We start from the raw sequence: 23,432 nt of genomic DNA, 5'->3' as shown, positions 1-23,432 counted from the left end.
TGAATTTGGCCTCTCGAAATATGTAGCCTATATATGAAGTCATGTGGGCCTCAAAAACTGTTTTAGCTCAGGGTCCCCCGAGATGGCTTTTTCAATGTATCAAATGCACAGCATTACCATTGAATCCGTTTTGAGAGGTTATTACAGGTCTTTGTAACGATGCCCGTGAATGAAACAAGTGGGGTGTTTCAAAGGCTCGAATTAATTCAGCAAAATCCTCCTACGTAAAATTGAAACCAAGCATCCACAGGTGTGACTAGTGGGGAGGAGGCGGGTCTGGTGCCCCAGGCACCGGATCTGGGGGATTTGCAAATTTCACTTTTTAACCTTTCCTTCAAAAGTACGAGGGAGCGTCAAAATGAGAGATTGCCGCGGCTGATCAACCATCTAGTTGTGGCCCTGGTAATATGTATCCGCCAATACGCATCTAGATTCGCGATTCACGCATCAAACTTCAATTTTACTTCAAATATCGTTGAAGAGTGAAAATACTCCTTCAACTTAGGCCTTTTTTTAAAGAAAAAAACTTTTCTTTTAAAGAAATACCACTCTTTTCTCACCAATTTTTAATTTAATAAATTTTACCCATCAAAATCTTGGAAGGGAGTGAACTTACTCTTTAAAATAACACTGGGTGTGTGTGTAATGCTCCTGAGTAAAACCAAAACTTGAAAAAAAATATATATTTAAAAAAAAAATTTTTTTCTTTCTTTTTTTTCCCACATTATCTTCCGCATCACTCTTTCTTCAAACCACGGTACTTTTAATGCCATCTAACGACGAAAAATCGAAACAAAACATTTGAGTTTGACTTTTTAGTTCCTAGATGGCAGCAAAAGATTTTATCTTGAAATCAAATCAGCTGTTGAATATGTTTAATGACAGTCGCGTCAACAGATGGCAGTAAACTTCAACCAACCGATTATGATTATTGTTTGTTTACCATATTGCTTTTTTCCCCCCAGAAGCGTTTTCTTTTTTCCTGGTTGATGGAAGGAAATTGAAATAATTGCAAGAAGATGGACGTCGTGGTGAAGTTGTTGGAGAGCCACGAGGGTCGCGACAAAGTGATGCGGGCCGTCGGCTACTGCTGCCTGTACCTCAGCTGCAAGACCGGAGGACGAGGACCCGTGTCGCGAAACTTTTTGACCATCAGTCAAGAACTCAGCTACTGCCGCATGATACTGAGGCTCTTCGACGACCTGCCCATGTTGAAGTACACCCTGTCCTATGGCTTGGGAGGACGCCAAGTAATTCTATTCGTTCATATTGTTTAGCTTTCTTGCATGTTTATCATTATCCTGGTACATGACAGGCGCAAAGGGTGGGGCCGCAACTAGAGGGGGGGGCACGGGCGCCGGACATGAGAGGGTGCAAATTTCACCCTTTAAACCTCTCTTTCACCATCGGGGAGGGGTTGGTCAAATGCTCGCTCTTGCCCCCAGGGCCGCAACTAGATGCTTGATCACCCGGGGCAAGTGCGCATTTTGGCGCCCCCCTAAGGTAAGGTTTGAGAATTAAACTTGCAGCCCCTCTGGTCCGGGGCATGAGAGCCGCCTGCTCCCGCCCCCCTAGTTTGCGGCCCTGCTTGCCCCGGCTGACCAAGCACCTAGTTGCAGAACTGGGTGGGTGGGTGTGGTTGTGAAACATGACTAAAACACATTCGCCATGAATTAAATGTCGAATTCAACTGCTCATAAACCCATAGGGTCCTGAAACCTCCCTTTCCAATATTTCCCACCATCTCCATTATAACAGCAGAGGTGTATTTATACTTTTGCCGCCCTTCTCCCATTTTAGTCCAATTTTCTTGACTCACTATTTCTTCAAATTAACCACCCTACACCCACCCCTGTCTCCTACACTATAAAGGTTTTGTAAAAGCTCTCTGATAAAACTTGAAAAATTCAACCAATAAGATCACTGGTTGCATTTGCTCGAATGTAACCACTGCCCTTATTAGTTGAATTATTCAAGTTTTATAAAAGTTCTTTTACAAAACTTTTATAGCATAATCTCAGCCTGTCTATGTTTTGGACACTCACATGCGTGAACACTTTCTTGGTCATTTTTTGCTCACCCTTTTAGGCATTAAATGACCTAGTTTCTCATACCAGAGATGGTTAGAAAACTTGCGCACTGTTTTCGTTGCTCACATGCTTGCACACTTTCTTGGTCATTCTTTTAGTCGTTCACACAATTTGCTCCTTCGTTCTCTCTTCCAGTCACTTCGGTCAATCTTCAAGTCACTCACATGCTAGCATACTGTATTTTGGTCACTCACTGACCTAGTCTCGGAAGCCCTTTGGGGCAGATTTGTGATTTTACGCCTGTGACCTTTAAAAATTTTGCAGTCATTCTAATTTTCTTGACCAACTATTGCTCAAATTTGCGGCTCAATGCTATAGGTCGCTAGTTCCTCCCCACCTTCCCGTAAATGTACTTCTCAATACCTGTAGAAAATTGGGTTCAAGCTTTTTCTTCTAATGTTTCCAATAACTTTATGACTACAATTATACTAGACTCAATTAAACTTTACTATAGTCATACTCAATATGAGGATAAATCTCTCTGAAATGATTTGATTTTTTTCAAATCGTATTTGGGATAGCCTAATGTTTAACTCCTGTTGATACAATGATATCCTGTACAATGATAAAGTCCCGCTAATATGATATTTTCTAAAGAATTTTTAAAACTGGGGTACAACAGTATCTCATTATATCGTTCTCAAAATAGACTTCAATATATTTTTGAATTTCTCACCAGTTTTTGTTCTTTCGAGGTTGTTTGATAACATCAGTATTTTGCTCGTTGCTGTGAAATATACAAAAGTATGATGCAGTAAACTGCTTTACAGGGTTAAATGGCTAACTTAATTTTATTCATCAACTAATCAATTAGATTTTTTTGCTGCAAATAAATATTAAAACATATATTTTATGCCAAGAATAGCATGAATTTGGCGCCCCTCTGTATAACCATAATTCCTTTTGAAACATTTTTTTTTTTGTCCATACAGTATCAGTGTATGGAGGTTTCACTGTATTTGATTATTTACAGCCCAAATTATGGCATATGCGTTTTTATCACACACCTATAGGTATCGTAAAGCGGTGGTTTTGAATCCTGAAAAAGCTTCTTGGAAGAAAGCAGGCAGACCTGCAGCATGATACTTACATAACATAAAAATTCGAACATTTACCATCTTACTTTTCCATCCTAAAACCAGCCATGTCTAAGGCATATTTTAACCATAGCCATATAATAAAGGCTGTCTCGTGACACATTGGAGTTGGTACCAGCTCACATCACCCGCAAGTGTAAGATAACAGATGAGATGACATGTGGTCCCTCTCCAATTGCTTTTAAAATATACCTCTATCCTAATATGCGTGCATTCATCTGTCTAACGAAACCACTGAAACTTTTCTCCAACTCCCAACCCTATCTCGTCTGTAATCACCACAAAATTTGTTGATTGTGGCAGTACCCAATTGTCCGGAAAAATATGTTGTAAACATTTTGTTTGTCCTTTTCTTTTTTTTTTCTTTTTTTGACACAAAATAAAGTATTCCAGACTCTGCCACAAAGCTGGGCTGGAAGAGATCTCAGCAACGGAATAATTCTAGTAGCAAAGTTCTGGTATTCATTCAGCTGACATCACCCAGAGATAGAACTGGTTAATTGCCATTAGCTACAATAGTATTTTGAGGTCAGGCTTTAGTTGAACAGTGATGTCACGCACCTGATTGGAAACCATGCCTGCTGAGTCAAGGTGGTAAGAGCAAGTTATAAGACAACCCTTACTATATAGCCCTGCAATTTGACAACCTGCTACTCCTATGATGGCTTGTATCTATATCTTTTATTGGCATTCAAATTAAATATCTTCTATAGATATTAAGGCAATCATCCCTTGCAAGAGCTGCATAAATATGGGAAAAATTGGTCTGTCCCATAAAATACTGGGTGCTCCTACAAACATGCATAATTAATCGTCCCCTCAGAACACATTGGCCTGGATCTGCTCCTGCTAGTGAAATGTATTTGCCAAAGCAGCGCAAGTTTTCCAAAGACAAACTTTGACATCTGTAAAACAATTTATCAATAGCACTTAAAATATACATGTGATTAAGACTGGGCGACATATCCATTCATAATAAACTACAGGTAAGCTCCTACATTGATATCCTGATTTAGCAATTTTGAACACGGCAATATATAATTAATTTCTATATCCAACATCGCAATACCGGTTTAACGAATTCGCCTGTGCAATGTATCAAGGAAGATTTTCTTACATTGAGTTGAAAGTGGCAGTCGGGATATAGTGAATGCACGTGGGAATTTTTCTTATCTGATGTAGACATCAGCATGCATGGCAGAACTGATTTTGCAAACGAATATGCATACATGAATGGCAACATCATTTCTATCAGCGAACAAGGAGAAAAGGAGGATCTATTCATATGTGAAATTGCTGTATTTTTTTCACTGTTTCAATCTGCTGAATTTTTTCCTTTTTTTTCCGAGCAGATACTACAGGTTCGCTTGCTATCAAGATATTTATTTTTTATTTTTCTGATATTTATTTAATTTTTGACTAGCTTTTTCCCTAACTCATGTATGCAATGTTAAATCAATGAGAAGTATCTATGCTTAGAAAATCTATGAAAACGGAATTATTTGAAATTTTCCTTTGTGGGGAGAGAAATTGAAGAATAAACCTTTTATGTTTCATGTTCATCAGGTATGAATTAGAAAAAGTTATGATTTTCAGCCTTTTCTTTATAACTTGGATCACATTACTTGCTGCATGGCTCCTAAAACAGGGACCCTAAGCTGGGATCTTTGGATCCCAATCCAGCCTTTTCATGGGCCTTTCTATAGTAAATTTATAGCATAAAAAAACTCCATGGGCTGGAGCTCTGTCAGTACCACCCTGGGGGGGGGGGGGCTATGACTTGTTGAACATAAATCAGACCCTGATTCCCACATAAAAAGTAGCAGTGTTTGTCTTTAATTGTTTTTAACTGTTTGGCAACTTAAAGAAGTCAAAAATAATTTTGTCAATTAGATTGAAATTAGATTCAATGTTATAAGTGTAAATGATGAATACGAAAAGAAGACTAGTTTCTTCTGCCGGGAAGAAGCAGAGTTGGTTTGTTGCAGCACAGTCCAGTTTTTTCGAATGAAAGAAACTGATTAACACTGCAAAAGACTGATGCAGTTATTAATTTGCATATATATAAGCTTGTAATTAAGTTAGTAAAATTAAATATACTTAATGTTATAGAAAATATACATTTGCTAGGCCTATAATCTAAAGCATAAATTCCAACTTATATGATTAATTATTGAAAGAAAACAAGTTTTTTTTTTCTCTTCCGCTCAGAAGAAACCTATTTCTTCCGGCAAGTCCACTTTGGAAGAAACTGTTCAACCCTGCTGGCTGATCTTAGTCGCAACCCCCTCCCATATCAAAATTTGGCCCTGAGCATAAGTGGATACAGGAGGGGGCACCCTCATTGCCCTTCCCCAATTCAGTAAAAAATATATATCATAGGCAGAAGAGTGAAGATTGAAATTATTTGCCCCCACCCCCTTTTACAAAAACCTGTATCTGCTTATGGTCAGAGTGGCATATCTATATATCATTATATCATGATGTAAGATTGACGTTGTATCATAATGTCAAATTTTCCATAATATCACCCAGTCCTGCATGCAATGATGCTAACATCCAGAATTATTAACTATATGCAAATTAATCATTTCTTAAATATTTATTTATCTCTTTCCAGGATAAAGATATATTTTTGAGAGTTTTAGGTATACTGAACAATATTGTCGACCAAATCTATTTCCCGGTAGAGCATATAGCTTGGGCAGCTGAGAAGAAATTTCTGAATGCCAGCAGTTCATTGTGGTATACCATGGGAGCTTTCCTTTGGGGTTTATCGTCATACATCAGTATTGTAAGGTGTGTGCATGACAAAAGAAATTATATTTTTTATTTTATCATCTACAAGATGACTTCTCAAGTCCCTTGGCTACTAATTACTAGCGAACCGTCAATCTCAAAGACATACTTCCAGTTATAAATATGTGTACTCGCTTCGGCAGTACATATACTAAAATTGGAACGATCCAGAGTTATAAATATGTGGACCTCAGATACGTCATTCATATATTACAAGCAATTGTGCAGTTATTAAAATAAAAAATTATAACTTATATGAACACCAAAAATCCAGTCATCAAAAAATCTAATTAGAAAGTTGTTGCCCTGTCTCTTCTGGGCCTAACATAAAAAATTCCATTTTTCCAAGTGCAATATTTGCTGAAATATTTTGAATTCAAAAAATCGCTGAATAGACAGGAAAGAACCATATAGCGCGCTTGTCTGTTAGTTTATGCCATTCTTTCCCTCATTATTAACAGTTTTCAAATTCAAATATCTAAGTAAATATTGCGCTTAAGAACATGTAATTTTTTTCGGGAGGCTCAGAAGACATGGGGGAGTAACTTTCTAATTAGATTTTTGAGGACAAGGTATTTGTATAAAAAGTTAATTTTTTATTTTATTTTAATAACTGTACAACCAACCCCTTGCAACTTGAATGATGCATCTGAGTTGTACACGATATTTGGATACTTTTTGTAATTGGAATTATGCCTTTAGGATCAATGGTTTGCCAGTAATTTGTGGCTGAGGGACTTTAGTAGTCACCCTGTATACCAGGGGTGTCAAACTCAAAGGGACCTCCAAGCATCTGCTTCAAAATTGTGTTCGTGCATGCTGCCAATTATTAAAAATTTAAAAAGTGTTCAATTAGAATCTGAGGGAAGTAGAAGAAGAATTATAAATCAGGGCTGGGCAAATCCCAGGCTCCAGGTCAACTAAACAACTTGTCTTGGTGCCTAAAATTTTCTTTGTGTAAGTTACTAAATTACAAACTAAGAGTAGCACAAAATGTTTGGATTTTATAGCAGCATATCGGCCAACTTTAAAGACGGTCACTATGTCCTGAAAAAGTCAAGCAATGCATTATTTTGGACCTTTTTCTTCAAGTAAAAATTTTTTTACTCAGAAAAATTGTTCTGGCACCTAGAGTTCTTTGCGATTTGTCCAGCCCTTTTATAAATTAACAGTGAAATTAATTCTACATACCTACCAAGATTCTTATTGATCAATTGTTGACACACATAGAACTTTGTTATTGAAAATTACAAGCCTTAAAGCAGAATATGCCAAAATCTGTGACGTGCGTCACCGAACAATCAGTGCTACTGCAGAACAATTTCGTGAAGTGTTTTAAACAAAGAGTTTTTTGCATGAAAAACGGAAAAACACTATAAACTAATTTTTGCCACAGAACATTTTCAGTCAACTGAGGGCTTATTGCAGAACAATGCAAAACCTTCTGCTTTGGGAATTACAAGGAAATATAAAAAAGTTACGCAAAAAAAGTAAATATTACCTTGTTTGAGTTTGATAAGCTTTCCCCTTAAGCCTAGGTAAAAATTTAATCTCTGGGATGAGTTGCTTCTGACCAAAGATTAATGTTCTTTGAACAAATTCAATTTACATCATAAACTTGCCAAATTCATCATGTGAATGTGTTCATAGTTGATCTTTAATTTGAAGTTTATTATTTAATTCATTTAAATCAGGGTTCATTGACATTTATCAATCGATGTACATTATAAAAATCATCAAAATTTGTAAAACATATTAAATGATTTCATTCACTCATCATAATGGCTGAACAATAATAATAAATGCAGGATTTTAAGTTAAAGCAAATATATCTTGTTTTATAACAATATGGAAAAAGAAAACGGCAAGATTGAACATTTTGTAAATTCCGTTGAATTAAACTTGAGACTGGATGTATGGTCATCATATTTGCTTTTGGATGCCTTTTAGATATAGTTACGTGAAGATCAATCATATAAGTTGAAGGTGATTTGATTACTGTTGTCAGAAACCCAGAGTCCTCATGTGATCACATTAACAGCAGCATGCACTGTATGAACTTCTGCACAAAGACATGCAATGACATGTTTCCCTGTTCTGTGGCTTGAAGAAAAAATTCGCTGGATTAGTGCATGGCCGGACTATCGAGAGGCTTCTGTATATGATATTTTCAGTCGAAAATCATTTGATATTTTGTAGTGAAAATAATTTTTCAATCATAAATTATTTCATATGTAAATGTTTCGTGATTTGTTCTCAAAAGGAAAAAAGTCAGTTGAGAAGAGTTTGATATTTTCAGTCAGGAAAATATAGGCTATAGGATATTTTCAAAACCTGTTTCTCCTGTCAGAGGTAAAAAAGGATTTAAAATGTCTTGTTAGTAAACATCAAATGAAAATCTTGGTGTCAAGTTTGAAATTTTCTTAATTTTAGTTTACAGCATTGGTGAGAACATTTGTTATCAACAGTAACTGAACTATTCTATCAAAAATATATTGGATCACAATTATCATATTAAATGTGAAAAATTATACTAAAAACATTATATTAATATAAATTATCTGATGAAGGTTTTTAGGTTAGGGGATATGTTCTACACACACCTATATTCATGGGTGGAGATACAGGGGGAGTGTAGGGGGCATTGCCCCCCCCCCCCAGGGTCAAAGGTGGAGTCGACTGATCTAATGTATATATATGAATTGACATCATCATAATCGTCCCCCCCCCCAGACTTCCAAGTCTATCTCCACCTATGTCTATATTTATTTACATCATCCATTATGCCTTAGAACATTCATAATCAACAGTATGTTGACTGTTCTATCAAAAATATCTGATATGCATCAAAATTTCTGATATTTTTAAAAATATGACAATATTTAAGAACCCTGATTCAAATATTCTGTAATATCAATCAAGAATGCTAAATCCCACTCCAATTTTTCATTATTAAGGAAATGAATCTTGGACTTTCGGTTCTAGGAAAAATGTGACCTTGCTTAAAAAGTGTCTTTAGAACTATATGATGAGGCACACAACCAACATATTTACTGTGTAATAAGATAGCACTCTCAAATTCACTCTGTAATATCTTTAAGAAATTTCTAGAATTGGAGGTGTATTTTATAATCCTGTGGATCAGATGAAGATGTTTGAGAGTGTTGATGACTGACGCAATGGCAAGAAGAGGAAAAAAGAAGCAAAGATTTTGCAGTTTAAGAATGTCTGGATACATTTCCTACAATTCTTCTGCAAGTCTTGGAAAAATATATTTTTATGTTGTGGAAGATAGGCTTCATAGCTTCTGGCTTCATAGATGAAAAAAATCAAAAAATCTCTTCATTACTATTAATTAATAATATTGTGTGTTCAAGCTGACGAAGCTAAGAAATGGTAATTTGAGCCGTATCATAACTGCCCGAACTTTCATTGAAGGCTATGGAAAATAAAAGGCTTGTAATGCTTCCTAAATATTTATCTGGTTTCATAAAGAGCTGTCGCTGCCAATTCATTCTGTTCATAATTTTTTTGACATGAATGATTTATATTTTTTGTTGAAAAAAATTATTTAAAAGGTTTTTTTTTTAGTAATAGCGATATTGTTCGCATCTTGTTGGAATGTTGCAAACTACCACTAGACCTTTGAGGGCTAAAAGTTTAACACCCATGTTTTAATTTTTTAGAGTTTATTTCAACTCTCTCAAATTTTGTTGACAAACATTTGAATATTGTTGATGAATTACTTGGAAACAACTTTATAGCTGAATATAGGCTTCAATTATGCCGTTTTTAGTTTAGTGCAATATTTATTCACCTTTAATAGCAACATAATAATAGTTCGTAATTATGTTTCAGGAGCTTAATCAAGGTTTCCATCCTTCAGAAGAAAACATACGGGCTAAAAAACTTGAGGTAAGTTATCCTTTGTTAATATTTCTTGTATCATATATTGCGCAACCTTCTTAGTTTTCTCGACCACATCAGAAGAAGAAAAAAACATTATTTTCCACATTGCAAATTAAACGATATAGTGTAGAAAATTTTCAGTCACTGATTACTTTTTGTACCTGTCCCGGAGTGAAAGCGAGTTTGTGTGGACTAAAAGCAGTTGCCTGTATAAGTTGATTTCTTTTTTCTTGTTTCTCAGACACTAGAGATCCTTGAAATACCAGGCTGACCCATCTAACTTCTTGACACTGATTACTTCTATCAATATGTAGATTCACTACAAATTTTACTGTTATCAGTTGTTATATTTTTTTTTTTTAAATAAACATTTAAATGTCGTATTATTAGGCTCCTTAATGTTCCAATTCAGGTTAAAAACAAAAGTTCATAATGAAGGAAAGACTTTTTTTTTTTCTGCATATTATGCTAAGGTGAACTTGGAAGGAAAAGTCTATTAATATCCGTTGGAAATCAAACCCATTCTTCTTGAAATCTGTGCAAGCGCACCATCTATATACACCACAGAAAACATGACCATTCCTTCCTTATTTACTGTCTTTAGCATGACACAAAGCGATTCCTGACAGAGGCTAGTAGGCTTTTCTTTCCAGGTTCACTGTGCCATAATATCCAGAAAAAAGTCTTTCCTTCATACATTGAGAAAAAAAAAATCAACAATCATCTTCATAAAAGGTCATAATATCCAGATTTGCTGTCAATGAAGACCAATTTAAGAAACAGGACCAACGTGACAGATGTGCCACTCTTCCTTTTAGGCAAATTCTGCCCCCTCCCAGGTGCTAAGATCATCATCAGATGGTGTCTAAAAACTAATCAAACGGACAGTCAGCTCAGCCTCTTTTGGAATTGCATCTTTTTAGACTAATAGATGACGCTTATAAGCCATTAGGTTCAGATCCACAATAACCAATTAGGGTAGAGCACGAACTGCCCAGCTGAAAACCATTAATATATGCTGTGATCATTGAAATGTCAGTCAATCAGATGTTAAAAAGTTTTAGACTTGTGTGGCCTAATAAATGCTTCTTAGACATCTAATGATGATGATAACTAGAGCCCAGATTATATGCAAATACATATGCATTTGCATATTTTGTCTTTCATAAAATCAAAGAATTTTTGGAATAAGTGCATATTTTGAAGGTTAAGCTTGATCACTTTTTTTTTATAATTTTTCAAATATTGAATATTTCTCATATTTTCATATGACTTTCGTTTCTTTTGCGAGTAGAATTTAGTGAATTAATAGAGATGTTTTTAATATTTTCCAAATAACAGTTTTATTGTAACTCTATTTCTAGAGATAGCATCAAAGGTGTTCAATATTTTCTAGAAATAGTGCGACAAAAATAACCAAATGGTCTAAATCTGTTTAAATGATATTATTTCATGAAAATTTAAAATGGCTACCACATCAGTAACAAGACATTTTTTTATTACCAAGCTTTCCAGGTTCCATGATTCTTAAGGGTTCTGTGATGTTTGAGTCTGTGGAATCCCAAAAAGCATCTTGCGAAACCCTAGCTGGAAATCTATTCTCTACTGTGTCCAATTAATCCCTATACTAGTACAATGTGACCTAGGTATAACGTCACCCCTGTTGACTGAGTAAAACGGACTTCATAAGTGAAATGACTTAATAACAAGCCCACTTTGGTAATTATACTGGCAGAGACCCTTTTAAACTGACATTGTAGGAAGGACAGAATGACATCAAAGGTGATGGACGTTATACCAAGGTCTTACTAAATCAATGCTGTGATTGTATGAAATGAATGGATTTTAGGTCTGCATTGAAAATTTTGATTCAAGACTTGTTTTCAAAAATGAATAAATAATAATATTAATAAAATAAGACTGCTCCAAAAAATCTTCAATGAATAAGGGCAAATATCAGGATGTTCCTGGTATTTCCCCCTATTCGTTGATGATTTTTTGGAGTATTATTATGCAGTCATCTACTCTTCCGTATAATAAGACTATACTGTTGTATTTATACCAATTTGAAATTGTTGGGCTGCATTAACTTGTTCAATATTTCTGATGTAATATTACATTGGAGGTCCTATGGAAGAAATACAAAGCACTATTCTTTTGCTTTCCAAGTGTGGGTGCGCCAATTTGAGATAAGAATGTAACCTTGAGAATGTTTTGTGTGAGTAGATTGAAAACACGTTTTTCACTAGAGAAGTCTTTTTTTCCCTCTGCTTGAGCGAAAATTTATATTTGCTGATTTGGAGCATTTCATACATTTACTATTTGCATCACTGAATAGTGAATGAAAAATTAAAAAAAAGAAAGTATTATAAATAAATAAAAAATATTTTTTCTAGTAAATAAGTTTTTTGTATGCAGTTCACAGCTTTTTGCTGCCTGACTTTCAGTAAACAGTTTTGCTTCAGAAATTATTCTAAATATCACTGAGCCCTTAATGATGTAAAGTAAAATTGCTGAAGTTCTTTCAAGGTTTTGACATTATCTATATAGGACTTCGCCCTATGCTGTTGTTCTTCCAAAAGGACTACATTCATCTCATGTTCATCCTTTTTTTTCCTTGACTTTCTCAAAATTTCAATAAGAGTGTCAATATCTCTCGTGTGAGGTCCAGTTTGCATGAACATTGTTCTCTATGTTTATATGATCTTCAGCGTCCCGTGATCACAGAAAGCAGCTTGCATGAAATTTTGTGAGTCTTGCATATCATTTAGAAATCCAACCCTTGCACTGATTTTCCATAGAAAAGCCTGCTTTTCCAAAAAACAAATTGTTACAATTTCGGAAGCAGCAACTTTACTCCATATGGCTTATTAATATCACAGTATCAAGTACAGAAACTGTTTTTGCTAATGTATGGGATGGATAATGTAGAACCCACGTTGGCAAGCACAGAGATTGCAAAAATTTTGGTAGAGCACTTTAATATTTTATATGATCCCTTGGTCGTGTAACACTCATTGTGTTAATGTGAAATTTTTTCAATAAGAGGGTGAAATTTTCCTTTCTCATGTTTCACAGGTTCTGTTTAATCCAAGTTTTTCAATATGCATTTTGGCATTGAAATCATGGGACAAAGATTTTTTTCCTGTTTAAGACAGGTTTCCACTTAATACAGGTTCCATTAAAGACAAGTTTTACTGTATCAGGAAAACTAAAAAATATTGTGGGGTGGAGGGGGGAAGCCCTCGAACCCAATATTTCTATAGGTATTATCGAGATGTAGAAAAATATTGAGTTGGCTCAGGCTCATGGACCAGATACAAGTTTACGCCTACAATAATTCAGCGTTATATAGTTCGCTAGTATTTTATTTGACATTATATACTGTAGCTATTTGTTCATTATATTATATCCAATAGTCCTTTTTCGACAAAGTATTACACTCGAGGATTTATTTCTCATTTTGTAATTTTTATTTGATACACGTTTCATTCCACGTCGCTGATTTGCACATGGTGTTAGAATCTAAACGTTCAGTTTAAGTGGAAGGAACTAAAGTTAGGGGCATCAGAAGTATTTAAGACCCGTGTGCTTGATTTGAGCTTTATGAAAGAATTCTCATTTTTGAATAAATTCTGCCGTGCTCAGGTACATGTCAATAAATACTGTGGGTGCTCATGCATGCATAGCTTTAATGCAACAGTTTTGCCTACAAAGTTATATAAAAGTCCCCTAAAGTAGGAAGTTTTAAAATCTCTCGTTTGAAAAAAAAACGAGGCTTGTTTTAAAATGAGAAACAAATGAGCTATCAAATACTTGTTTCTGAGCTGAAAATCCCTACTTACAGTAATAATGAATATTTAATCATAGGCATCCCCCAATCTCCATATCCAGTACCACATTACTATTGTTATCAAATTGCTAAAGCCTATTTGTGTAAGTAATCTTGTAAACTTGCAAGTATATCAAAAAATAATCGAACATCTCTTTTTTGTCTGTTTTCACAGAAACCCAAGGTTTTTACTTTTGGTCGATCCTTGCATTGGGAAGGCAAAAATACTTTTTATTGAAAGGAGTAGGGAAAAAACATTGGAGAGGTTAATGGCAGTTCTGGGTCATCAATTATGTCCCCCCTTCCGATACAGAGGCTCAAAACTAAAATATGCTTGATGATAAAAATATTGTGTTCACTCATTAAAAAATACCGCCGTCTAATGAGCAATCTTTGTCATTTCAAGTATTGTCTTTTCGCCCTCCCATACTAAATTGAACTACATTTGATACCGAGATTATTATTTTAATTTACTTGATGTAATAATTATTTTGGAACTTTTTCTCACATTTTATCTAGCGTGCATGAGAACATAGTGAAGGAACAGTTGGAGCATATGCTATCAATTATAAAGAATGCAGCAGACGCAGCTATGGCCATTAACTATTTGCCCGTCGGCAGCATATTGTGGGCTGGAAAATTAAACTCCAATCAGATTGGATGCCTCGGTGTTATCTCATCAGTACTAGGGCTGATTCTCATGATAAGGAACATGGAAAAAGCATAATATGTGAAACCACATATACGTGAATTAAGTGGTGAATGATTTACCTGTATGATACGCTGTGTACCCATATTATTATATTGCTCCAGCATCAGTTAGACATGTATAATTATAATTTTAGATGTACAAATTGCCCATACAATGGTGCTTTGTGTATCACTGTTTTGAATATTTAAATCGATGTTTATTAATTATGTTAACTTGTGTACATACTACATTTAGGTGCTTGGAGCATACTTCTGTACTGTTCAATACACTGAATTTCTTACCGAGTGATAGGAGAGAAAAAATAATTTATGCAAGACATGTGAAATGACTGGAATAAATATTCGCATATATCATATTTTATAGGAAGAAATGGAATGTACATTTTTTTTTGGGGGGGGGGGGGCAAAATATTTTTTTGGGGAGAGAGAAATAAGAAAAATGAAAATACAGTAATATCCCCTTGTTATATTGTGCATTCTGGAAAACCAAAAAAGGTGATGTCAAAACTGCTGTATAATTTTGATATTTCATAGCATAAAATTTTGACTGTGTGCACCGTAGAGGCACAGTATAATGAGGAGCTCCTGTATGTTGTAGGGACTATTGATTTAGATTGCATAGTTCTGCTGTAATCTTTTATTTCAGTATTATTAAGTATTAATTCAGTATACATTGATTAAATATTGCCATTCTAGTTAAGGCCCCTATACAATCAGAATGGCTCCTCGTCCTCCATCTTGGAGCGACATAACCAGTTTTTTGTTCAAAGTGACATCCAATCATTAAAAAAAAACAGGATAGAGAACATCGACGATACTGATGTTGCATTTTGCTCAAAGGTGGTAGATGAGTTCAGCCCATAATGTCAAGGAGCCCTAATTCTAGTTGGTCTTTCTTTGTGTTGAGAAGATTGAATATTTTATAACTTTTCAAGCTTTCCAAATATGTTTATCGTTTGAAAAACTTGGAAGAATTCTCCCTATGCTCACTGATTTGATTGAGCTGCTATCATTATCCTCTACCCCATCCTTCGTAGAAGAACAAACTGTATTTCATTCTTATGTTGAATGTTCCCATAATGACCATTCTCTGTCATCGATATTTGAATGTGATGCAAACTCTGGAAAAAATGTTTTTTTCCCTTCAATATTCCATATTGGAGAACCAGATATTTTCTGGATATTATGCTGAGGTGAACTCGGAAAGAAAAGTCGTCAAACTCCAAACCTAGGCCCTCTTGCAAACCAGGCAAGCATGCTACCATTTACACCATTGAAAACACAACCCTGCCTTTATTTTATGCCCAGTGCCATGAGTCGCTATAGTAGAGGTATTTGTAAACTCTTAAATTCATCAAATGGTCTCCAGGTGGAACGGTTGAGAGAGAGAGAGAGAGAGATGTGGTTTTCCCTCAGCCCGAGATATCAAGGAAACAGATATTTTCTGGATATTATGCTACGGATTCATATTATGCTTCATGCCACAGTGCGTGAAATAAGGAAGGCAGGGTCATGTCTCCAGTGGTGTAAATGGTAGCATGCTTGCCCGGTTTGCAAGAGGGCTTGGGTTCGAGACACAACAGAGACCTGATGATTTTTCTTTCCAAGTTCTCCTCGGCATAATATCCAGAAAATATTGGTTTCTTTGATATTTTGGGCTGAGAAAAAGCCATCTATATCTCTATCCAGTACGCTACCACCATAAAAGTTCTAGCCAAAAGAACAAAGTTTATGAAAAAAATTATTTTTCTTTTTCTTTAAATAATTTTATGTGATTGTATTTACAAGACAGGATCGTATATCTCTGGAGATGCCAGTACAGTTATGCATGCTATTATTTTCAAATATACATATTTTTCTGACAGCTTACACATTTTTATTGAACAATATTTTCTTACGGTGAAAAAATTTTACATGTATTAAGTTGTATGTATAAATTTTATGTTCGCGCTGAAGCTGAGCTAGAAAAGAAGATGCTTATTGATGCTGTTTCAAGCTATTTGGTGTTTAAGAACTGTTCTGTCCCACAAATGCTTTGAATGAGAGCTTATTGTATGTATACACAATTCGAGAAATGTTTCAATAAAAATTAGTGCTATTATATATATATTTGTCATTCAGTATTCTTCAGATAATAGAAATACTGAGAATGTACAAGTTTTGTTGAATGTTAATGAATTGAGGATTTGAGTGGACCAAAACAAACAGAATAAAAACATTCTCAGAAAATAGTTAATAGACCTAAAATGAAGGGGGGGGGGGAAACAGCTGAAGCATTGATGTTAAAAAAATTGGGGGGAAACTTTGAAAATATGAAGTGTAGAGACGAACTGAAAAAAATAGAAAGCTACCGGAAAACCTCCCATACATCGCATAAACATTCCTCTGAGGAATTTCTAATGAATTGGTGCATATCGGCACGTGTTGTATGAATATTACACATATTTATAATGTCAGCATTATACATTTGAATATAGATGGGACAGCATTAAAAATTCAAACACTACACTATATTTTCAATCAGACTGGCAGGTATCCCCCACATACACACTTCTAGCACAATTCATCAGTAAATTGCCCACGGCAATAAACTAGAGCTGTGCTTGGTTAGAAAGAAAGTATTATGCGTTTGTGTAGTGGTGAAAACCTGAGGCTGGGAAAACAATTCATTAAAACTGAACCAAAATTTTTTAAGTGGGTTATTAGTTGGTCAAATGTGAAAGTTGGCAGCAAAATTCAACTTAAATTGCGCAATTATTGAACTGTAAAATGATGTGCAGTAATACCCTGACTTACCCAATTTTCTAAACACAAGTTAAATTTATGAAGCCCAGAGTGGCACATCATTATAGTCACAGTAAAATTTTTTCCCAATTAACTCGTACGTATTTGTATAAAAAAACACTATACCCAGACCTAGCGGTTATCCCCGTTCCCACCTACCGTGTAACTTCGGGGTATTACTGTACTGTTTCCGAAATTTTGATTTGCGAATTTGTTATTGATTTTGTGTTTTATCATTGACAATAATATTTCTTGATATACCCAGACATGTTATCTTAGTGTTGTGATCCTAGTAGTAAAAAAAAAAAATGCAGAATCTCTCTCCAAAAAACTTGTTTTTTTTAATGGAATATAGGAATTATGAACATTATATCTGAATAAATATTTCTGCCGTTTGATTTCAAATTTATCCATGATATACAGCTTTTTTTTTATTGAAACTATATTCAGAGCTTTATATCTTCACAAAAAAAATTAAATTCTGACAATTTATGTTTACTAAGTTATTTCAGAGCTTTACTAATTAATGTGCATAAATATTTTTATGTATCTTTCCAAATGTGCCTTTTCTTTATATCATTAGCTTTCCTCTTTAAGAGAAAAATCTTGATCATCTGCTAATTTATCATTCCCATAAAAAAAATTTTGTATATTTTTCTGTATTTGACAACTAATCGCAAAATTATTTTTTGTTTAGCTCTCATTAGTTGAATTTCCAGGATAATAAAGATTTCCCATATGCTATTTTTCAATGTATTGGGTCATTTCACTTGCATTATTTCAATTAAACCAGGTTTCTGCTAGAAAAATGTGAAGAAGCAATCCTTTTTTGAATGCCCTTTATTTCCAGCACAGGAAATTTCACAGGATAGAAGTTTAAAGATTTATTTTAGTAGTCTTTCAATGGAGCTCGCTTGTTTTATAAAGTGCCCTATACCTTTGTGTAATGTAATGAAAATACTATTAAGCCACACACATATTCCTCTGTGGAACTTTCAATGAATTGGTACATCTTGGAATGTGCGTGTATGCGTTGCAAACCTAACATGAAGTTTGTATCCGCATAATGCTTGATATGTGTAGTGCCATCTGCCATCAATTTTTACATTAACAAATTTTTAACAAAAGTACCGCAAATCACGTTATTCCTAACATTTTTAAAAAAATTGCCATAGTTGCCTTTACCTTCAGCATACAGATGTACTGTTGGAAAAAAAAACGATCAGCAGTTTTCTTTTGAACCTTTTCAGCAGTGGTTTCTTAACCAGGACATTGGCCCAGGTCGATAAGATACTTGCCTGAAGTACCAAAGGATGTTTAGAGGTGCTGCGAGTTCAATACCTGGTTCGTCCTTGTCAGAAAACTTTCCTGACACGGGTGCAGAAAAAATTGCTACCATCGAGGGGTTAGCGCACCAACCCCTCGACGAGTATAAAAAAACAAGCCTGCCGTTCGGAATCTGCAATAAATTGTAGGTACCGGTCTAATTAGCCCTGGTGTGCAGAAAATGACCATAATGTGACAAAAATGATCAAATTAACCAGGACATTAATCAGCATATAATTTAGAAGTCTATTCTGTAAAGGTGCTGCCATGAAAACATTGGAGGGGTTCACAACTATAACAGGCCAACTCCATTTTTTATAAAAAATTTGATACTTCAGGGGGTGCAGCAACGTCTGTTCTGTGTTCACTGCCATACTGAGCTAAAAGTTAGTAGTTCCCCCACTTTCTCATTGGTGACGTTTATTTTCATAGCCGGTGAAATAATTCATAAAACTTTCACAGACGTACTGAACCAAGTCCATTTTTGTTCAGAATTTTGATAGCAATTGCGCAATTTTTCATTATAATAATTTCCAAGTCAGAATGAGTTGTGATTTTGAGTCTTCTGGAAAGGAATATGTTCAATTTGCCATAAGAATCATCGGATAATAATTTCAACGGTAGGTACCCAATATTGCAACTTAGCTGGGGATGTGTTTATAGATGTTTTTGAATAAGGATTGTGCATCACTTCTGACTCTAGAGGCAGACATACCCCTGAAAGCAAAATTGGCATTACAGACATTGCTCACATAAAGTCCTTTCCAACCTATCAAAGTTAGTATTACAGGAAAGATATGTAAATGCCTTCACCCTGACCTTTCGGAAGATGTATGACATTTATAGAAGACTGCGAGAAAGAATAAGATCTCAGATGCTATTGCAAAATCTTCAGCACAAAATTTAATTGGCAATTTAAACCTACAGGTACGTGTAAATTATGCGACAACACATCCATGAAGCTTTTTAACCGAAAATTATGAAATCTTTAAACTAAGCGAGAGCTCCACTTGCAGAAAGCACAGCAGGCTAGAAAGAAATGGATAAGGATTAAGCCTCGAGTGACACTTATTGCTGTACATTCACCTCAAAAAGCATACTTCCTTTTCCTAAGCTTTCAATATCTGAAGCTGCTTATAAACATAATCAGTTTTATAAAAAACTGGAGTACATTCTTTCAATGATAATGTTAGATACATGTACGTCTGGAATGAAATGGAAGGAGGTTCTAAAGACATAGCATTGTTGAGACAGCCTCTCAATATAAGGAACTAATTCTGTATTCCAATGCATGTGTGGTGGCCAAAACCAGAATATCAAAATGTCTCACACTGTTGAAACTAGCCAATAGCACAGAAATGAAGCAGCAATGCCAATTGTGACCTCAGATTCCTGGTGATTGGAAGGGAATAATTAAGAATGCAAAGAGATGCCCAAAATTGTTTGATTTACAAAAGTTACGATTTTGTTCCTACCACAGCTTTGGAAGAAGCTGTCGTTAAGTTTGATATACTATAAAAGTTTGATAAAAGTCCTATTATAAAACTTGAAAAATGCAGCCAATAAGATCAACGGTTACATTTTCCAGAATGTAATCAACCTTATTGGTTAGATTTTTCAAGTTTTATAAAAGGGATTTTATCAAACTTTTATAGTGAACACCGGCCTAACAGAAAGGACACAGTTTGTTTAGGTTGGTTGAATATCAGATGGCTGCAAGTTGTCCCTTGATGTTAGGCCCTCCTCACACGGGGAAACTAAAATCGAGCTCGAATTGCTTCAACTTGAGAGTTGAGGTGACTAGAACGAGTCGAGTTGCCCGTTCTCCCTCACACGGCGCTACTAAAAAAATATTCAAAGCCCGGGAAACAGTAAAAACAGCACAGTCTATAGTTTCCTTCTTATCTTCCGGTACTATCTTGTTAACCGGGTTAGGAAAAATCGAAACAAATAAATAAGAAAAATAATTTCTATTATATGTGAAATTGCTACAGAATTTCAGCTCACAGGTAAATACAAAATTTCATTATTTAAATTGATATCATTTTGAAATGACAATAAAATGGTAAAAATTAGATAATTTTTTAGTATAATTTCATACTTCATTCGGAAAAAAAATTCGCAATAAAATGTCTGTTTTTCCTCTATAAATGTGCCTTTCAGTACCTATATAGGTTGGATTTAATATATTTTTATTGTTTAATAGTTAAAATATTGTCACGCGGAATTTTAAGTAGTTTCATGAGATGAAACGACGAAAGCTGGTTCCGAGAGACAAAAAATAAACTATAGACAAAACTAGAGACAAACAACACATGAATTGTTGTTTATGTTTCAGGGAATGATTTTCCCCGAACACTCCCACACACATATGTGCGTGACCTAGATTACAGACATTCCAAGCAAGGGGGAAAATCAGGGACCATCCCTATGGAACACGTGCTTGTTTAGGTACATGTAAAAGTAGACAGTAGTTTGAAATTTTCTGCAGGTTCTTATCCAGGGCCGTCTTAAGAGCATCATGGGGGCTCCCAGCCATGTATTTTTTTTCTGAGATACTACTTGGCAAATTCATTTGGTTATTCCTCAAATTTTTTACCAGATATAATTTTTGTGACGTTCCATCTTCTTTTCAAATCGCCCCTGCGGGGGAGTGGTGGGCACATGTGTTTACCCACAGACCCGTCATCTAGGGGGATCAGGGGGCTATTGCCCCCCCGGCTTCCAAAAATACACTAGAAATAGCATATATATGTACATATACAGTATGTTCTTTGCCCCCCCCCCCCCGAAAAAAAATTGAAATGAGTCCTGGTTTACCATTTCATTCAGTGGTGTCAGAGCCAGGGGTGCAAGCTCAAGCACCCACGGTAATTTGTGGCATGGATCCGAGCACCCCGGAATTGATTAAGGAATTAAACTTTCCGATATAAAACTAAAGATGAGCACCCACAGTTTCGAAACAATTCCGACGCCTGTGGTTTCATTATAATTTCAAAATAATATCAATTTAAATAAAGAAATCGTGTATTTACCTGTGAACTGAAATTCTGAAGAAATTTCATTATATCCTTTCAACTGATAATTTATTATATATATACTCTGAATTGTTTTTCAATACGAGTCCAAACTCGCATGACGGAAATATGAAGGAATGCTAAAGGCAGTTTCTAGTTTCTTCAACAAAAGTTGGCGGCGACTAGCATGTCAGTCGCCAAGTGACCGAGTCGCGTTCGATATTTCATCGCCAAGACGCTAATTTCCTCGTGTGAGGGCGTCTATAGCGATATACATACTGGTCTTCGGGAGAATGTTTCTCTTATCAGTTGCCGAACTTTAGTTTCCCCGTGTGAGGAGGGCCTTAGAGTTCAAAGAAACCCCCAATGAAAGGATCTACCTTTTCAAAAAATAAATTTGAAAAAGTAGGTTCATGGACAAAAGTTGCTTTCTTTGTCTCATGCAAGTCAAAATGCATTATATGCGGACATAGAAGAATCAATCTTTTTGGCCAAAAAGATAAGACCGGATCTTTCCCCCATACATCTCAGTCATATTTCAGAATCTGCCAGTAGAGGCAAATAGATTCCAAGCCACTTCTAGAATTTATTTACAACTAACATTTTTTTATTCATTGTAATTGATTTGCAGTTTAAATATACACCTAATGAAAAGATTTAATCAATTTTTTCACAATATAAAATATGTTAACACTAAATTATAACTTTTCATGTAGAAGCCTTCAATTCACAACCACAGTGGACTAAGTCCTCTTTATTACAGGCTATTTACGACAAAAATAGATTTGTAAAATCACAACACTAAAAAAATATTAACTAAACTGACATGTTTAAGGCCTATTATCCATAATTAAGATAGACTTGGTCTATGGTTGTGAACCTCATATATATATATATACACATATATATATATATATATATATATATATATATATATATATATATATATATATATATATATATATATATATATATATATATATATATATAAGAAGATGCAATGTATTTTTCAAAAATTGGAGCCCCAGCTCCTTTACAAAATTTATTGGGGGCTCAAAAATAGCCTCAGCCTCTAGGTGTGAAGGGTTTTTTTTAGTTAATCTTATTTACAAATAGACCCATGGCACAAAAGGTTAACACAAGCCTTTCATGCAAGAGATGTACACTTGTAGTCAATAAATTAAAAACACTGATTTAGTTAGTGGTCTGTTCAAATACAGAATTTACCAGATTTGAAAAGCACAAAATAGTCGATTCAGAAATAATCAGATTTCAAAATATTTTCAATTGACAGATTTCATGTATAACTCAAAGGGAAAAAATGATTTTACTCAAATGTTACTTTTAAACATATCTATCTCAACCACACTATCGTAGGTCCATTTTATTTTACAATAAAAAATACTCATTACATATACTGGGACATTATGGTATGGTTTTGACTAAAGCAATACTGTTGCAAAGTTACGTGTGATAGTATGGTTCTGATATATGGAAAGGCATTAAAAATCTCACAATTTTTTATCTAGCTTCCATTGAGTGTGCATTCCTATAGCCTCTTGCATACTAAAGCAGAAACTTTTCATTTTATAACTTGTCTAACAGCTTTAGTACACGAGATTTATACAGCTTGTTTTCTCAGTAGATGTCCTGGAAATGCCCCAGATATCGTCAGGGCCTAAATTATATCCTATTTTACACAACAGAGTAACTTCACTGACATAAAAAAATTTTAATTTAGGAGATTTATCTAAGTTAAAAAAAAATGTCTAATTAAGAAATCTGATTTTTCTGAAATTGCCTGTATATCAAGTTTTGCATTTTGTGTGATTTGGTTTCAAAAAGAAATTTAAAAAGACAAGACTAA

General features: G+C 34.8%; 1 protein-coding gene across 1 annotated transcript; it reads left to right on the top strand.

Moving 5' to 3' along the window:
- Nucleotides 1–855: 855 nt before the first annotated feature.
- On the top strand, nt 856–17,969 carry Pex11c (peroxisomal biogenesis factor 11c). Its single transcript, XM_089236612.1, has 4 exons — nt 856–1,250; nt 5,808–5,986; nt 9,845–9,901; nt 14,247–17,969. The coding sequence occupies exons 1-4, from the start codon at nt 1,020–1,022 to the stop codon at nt 14,452–14,454; spliced, it is 675 nt and encodes a 224-aa protein (XP_089092738.1). The 5' UTR covers nt 856–1,019; the 3' UTR covers nt 14,455–17,969.
- The last annotated feature ends 5,463 nt before the right edge of the window (nt 17,970–23,432 follow it).

Source organism: Pholcus phalangioides, unplaced genomic scaffold (genome assembly GCF_987345545.1).
Source record: "Pholcus phalangioides strain wild (caught in Gottingen) unplaced genomic scaffold, Ppha-v1.0 ptg000009l_1, whole genome shotgun sequence".
Taxonomy (NCBI): domain Eukaryota; kingdom Metazoa; phylum Arthropoda; class Arachnida; order Araneae; family Pholcidae; genus Pholcus; species Pholcus phalangioides.
This window is presented reverse-complemented; position numbering and strand designations above follow the sequence as displayed.

Bases quoted from the DNA above. Each gene is read 5' to 3' on its own strand.
- Pex11c (XM_089236612.1), top strand. From the start codon at position 1,020: ATGGACGTCGTGGTGAAGTTGTTGGAGAGCCACGAGGGTCGCGACAAA. The intron at 1,251-5,807 runs GTAATTCTATTC...ATCTCTTTCCAG, and splicing joins ATGGCTTGGGAGGACGCCAA to GATAAAGATATATTTTTGAG. The intron at 5,987-9,844 runs GTGTGTGCATGA...ATTATGTTTCAG, and splicing joins TCATACATCAGTATTGTAAG to GAGCTTAATCAAGGTTTCCA.